The following is a 4,372-nucleotide window of genomic DNA, read 5'->3' on the forward strand; positions in this document are numbered from 1 at the left end:
TCCACACTCTAACCACTAGGCTACCTGCCTCCTCTACACTCTAACCACTAGGCTACCTGCCTCCTCTACACTCTAACCACTAGGCTACCTGCCTCGTCTACACTCTAACCAATAGATTACCTGCCTCCTCTACACTCTAACCAATAGACTACCTGCCTCCTCTACATTCTAACCACTAGGCTACCTGCCGTAAGAGTGTCTGCTAAGTTACTACACTGAACAAAAATATTAAAGCAAAATGTAAAGTGTTGGTCATGAGTTGAAATAAAGGATTCCAGAACAAAAAAAAAACATTTCTTCCAAATTTGTTGACATCCCTGTTAGTGAGCATTTCTCCTTTGCCAAGATAATCCATCCACCTGACAGGTGTGGCATATCAAGAAGCTGATAAAACAGAATGATCATTACACAGGTGCACCTTGTGCTGTGGAAAATAAAAGGCCACTCTAAAATGTGCAGTTCTGTCACACAACACAATGCCACAGATGTCTCAAGTTTTGATGGAGTGTGCAATTGCCATGCTGACTGCAGGAATGTCCACCAGAGTTGTTACCAGAGAATTGAATGTACATTTCTCTACAATAAGCCACCTTCAATGTCGTTTTAGAGACCACGTGTCACTACGCCAGCCCAGGACCTCCACATCCGTATGAGACCAGACACCTGGACAGCTGATGAAACTGTGGGTTTGCACAACCGAAGAATTTCTGCACAAACTGTCAGAAACCGTCTCAGGGAAGCTCATCTGTGTGCTCGTCATCCTCAACAGGGTCTTGACCTGACTGCAGTTTTGCTTCGTAACCGACTTCAGTGGGAAAATGGTCACTGGCACGGTGGAGAAGTGGGCTCTTCACAGATGAATCCCGGTTTCAACTGTTTCTGGGCAGATGGCGTGTTGTGGGAGAGCAGTTTGCTAAGTGCCCCATGGTGGTGGTGGGGTTATTGGTATGGGAAGGCATTAGCTACAGACAACGAACACAATTGTATTTTATCGATGTCAATTTCAATGCCCAGAGATAATGTGATGAGATCCCGAGGCCCATTGTCGTGCCATTCATCCACCGCCATCACCTCATGTTTCAGCATGATAATGCACGGCCCCATGTCACAAGGATCTGTACACAATTCCTGGAAGCTGAACATTTTACAGTTCCCGGAAATATCCAGCAACTTCACAAAGCCATTTGAAGAGAAGTGGGACAACGTTCTACAGGACCACAATCAACAGCCTGATGGTGCTTATGTAGCGTGGTGCGTTCTGCGTTGTGTGACTCATGAAGACGCTGCCACAACTGGAGGTCTGCTTGGAATTTGTATTTGTCCTGCGCACAAAGAGACAACGTACAAGATGTTAGCCCTTGACCCAGTCACAGCTCTAACACTGTCCCAAGTACCCACAGACTACAATAGGTACCCACAGACTACAATAGGGTACTGTAGCTAGTGAGCTCGACAAAACATTAACATACAATATGTACAATATAAATATTTAACAAACCTTCTGCAACCATAACAGCACATTGTGTAACATTTACCAGGGTTTTACATTGAACAATAGCAGACCCAAGGACAACAAGGTCAGGCAAGAGAGAACAATATGAGGGTACAGTAACACAGATACCCCACGACGGACCAAACCCCCCCCAAAAATGTACAAAACATTTACAATCAAGTGTATTTACAATATAGATATAAAAGTGTTTACACACAACAACAAAAATAACATTAGCTATGCAGCTGTAATGAAATAATAAACATTCTCTGAATTATTATTATTATTATTGTTTTTATTAGTATGATTATTATTGTTATTATTATTGTTATTGTTATTGTTATTATTATTAAATGATAAACATCCCCTCTTGACCTGGCCTATTTGAACTGCTCCTTGTGTGCAACTTGTTGCGTAATCTAGTGGAACAACATCACACTGCTCCACATACACCAGAGTCTGGTCGGGTTGTCTGACCCACGGCCCTACTGCCTATCAAACCAGGTAGGGGAGTAGTGATTCTGTTCCACTAGAGGGCATCACAGCATCACTGTACATACTAAAATATTTGGGTAATGCCAGGGCATTGTATTTTTTCTTCTCTCCAATCAAAACAAGAAATACTGTTGTATTTGGAGATTTGAGTAGTGTATTTTGAAGGACAGTTGTACCATACATAATTATAGTAGCCAAACTGTCTTCAAGAACACCTATAGTTCCATAAATCACAGTTAATATCCGTATGTTTGTAAAAAAAAGGAACCAGGTTAAATGTATTCTGAATAGAGTTCTCATTGTATGTTATTTTCGCCAAGACAGCACTTTTTCCTGTCTCCCAAATGATGTAGTAGCCCCTCCTTGTTTTTGGGCTCTTTCTTTACCCCTCTCTCTCCCACTCTCTCTCCCCTCCCCGGCCCTGCCTGGCTCTGCATTTGGAAGGCTGATCTTCTGGGAAAAAAATCCCTGACATTTGAGGCGCTCCCGGGATTTACCGAGCATGCCCAGTGTCCGCAGGCTCCACGGAGGAAACGGGTAACATTGGAGTCATACCGAGCACAGCCTGCTGCGCGTCAGTGCGACTTTACAGCTGGCTGTAATGTTAGGAACAACTGGCGCTACCCCCTTTTTTATGTCCGAACAAATACTTATTATATCATCTTTTACAAGATTTTTTACAACTCCTTATGATTTTTATCGGGAACTATTTTTTATTAATTTTTTTAAACGTTTTTCTTTGATTGGAGGAGTTTATTTGCGCGTATAAAAGTTTTTAGTTGAAGTGTGAGCCTTTAGCAGCTCCGTGTGGTCGGGTCCTCCACGTCGAGCTGTGGTCGCAATTCCATTTTTCTTTGCGACTCGGTTGGAAGCAAAAAAAAGCTGGTCTTTTTGTGTTGTTGTTGCTAAACTGTTTAAATGCTTGTTACGAAAATGGATCTGTTGAATTATCAGTACCTGGACAAAATGAACAACAACATCGGCATACTCTGCTACGAAGGTAAACTTTGTTTATACATGCGATACATTGACTACATAACGTATATAAATAACGTTGATGTTGACTTTGTCACAAATAACAGGGATGGGCAACTTCTTGATGGGGTTGTGGACACACACAAAAAAAACTCAACTCATCGTGAGGGGACGCAGTGGCTCACGGGTCTGCCTACCCACATCCATACCCACACAGGGCCAATCCTATCCTTTTGGGGGCCCTAAGTGATATTTAGTCCCCCCCCAGCATGAGCAGCCCCCTTTACAGTGGATAGGAAAAGACGTTTTAGAGTACATTTCCTGCAATTGTACACATTTAGCAATGAGGCATAGATAAAAATGTTGTTGTTTTTAAAGCAAGTTTGCTTCAATTCAACACATTTTGCCGTTGGGCGGAGAGAAGATATTGCAATTTTTACAACTCATTTCATGCGATTCTACTCATTTTGTCATGGGAAGGAGAGATGTTTGCAGTTTTTAATATGGTAACGATGCTTCAACCAAATATCAAAATGTCACCTTGTGTTTTCTACTATTCTAACTCTCAACAGTAAGTTCAGACCCTGACTGAGTTTCCCGCTGGCAGCCAGTTGCTCATCCCTGGCCTATAAATTGTAGGCAACAAGACATTTAAACTTAAAAAACAGATGTTAAGTTCTCCTAACCTGCTACGAAAAAGTAACTTCCAGTAAAACCTGTGGTGAAATGGCTTACCTGTGGTGAAATGGCTTACCTGTGGTGAAATGGCTTACCTGTGGTGAAATGGCTTACCTGTGGTGAAATGGCTTACCTGTGGTGAAATGGCTTACCTGTGGTGAAATGGTCTACCTGTGGTGAAATGGTCTACCTGTGGTGAAATGGCTTACCTGTGGTGAAATGGCTTACCTGTGGTGAAATGGCCTACCTGTGGTGAAATGGTCTACCTGTGGTGAAATGGCTTACCTGTGGTGAAATGGCTTACCTGTGGTGAAATGGCTTACCTGTGGTGAAATGGTCTACCTGTGGTGAAATGGCTTACCTGTGGTGAAATGGTCTACCTGTGGTGAAATGGTCTACCTGTGGTGAAATGGTCTACCTGTGGTGAAATAGCTTACCTGTGGTGAAATGGCTTACCTGTGGTGAAATGGCTTACCTGTGGTGAAATGGCTTACCTGTGGTGAAATGGCTTACCTGTGGTGAAATGGTCTACCTGTGGTGAAATGGCCTACCTGTGGTGAATTGGCTTACCTGTGGTGAAATGGCTTACCTGTGGTGAAATGGTCTACCTGTGGTGAATGGTCTACCTGTGGTGAAATGGTCTACCTGTGGTGAAATGGCTTACCTGTGGTGAAATGGCTTACCTGTGGTGAAATGGCTTACCTGTGGTGAACTGGTCTACAGTTGAAGTCA

At 43.0% G+C, this 4,372-nt stretch overlaps 1 protein-coding gene across 1 annotated transcript in view; it reads left to right on the forward strand.

Annotated features, from left to right (window-relative positions):
* Positions 1 to 2,443: 2,443 nt before the first annotated feature.
* LOC115207209 (transcription cofactor vestigial-like protein 4) overlaps positions 2,444 to 4,372 on the forward strand; it is a 48,983-nt gene continuing 47,054 nt past the window's right edge. The window contains exon 1 of the mRNA XM_029774181.1: positions 2,444 to 2,987. Within this exon, the coding sequence (XP_029630041.1) occupies positions 2,906 to 2,987 (82 nt within the window). The 5' untranslated portion in view covers positions 2,444 to 2,905. The remainder of the gene's footprint in view (positions 2,988 to 4,372) is intronic.

Source organism: Salmo trutta, chromosome 14, assembly GCF_901001165.1.
Source record: "Salmo trutta chromosome 14, fSalTru1.1, whole genome shotgun sequence".
Lineage (NCBI taxonomy): Eukaryota > Metazoa > Chordata > Actinopteri > Salmoniformes > Salmonidae > Salmo > Salmo trutta.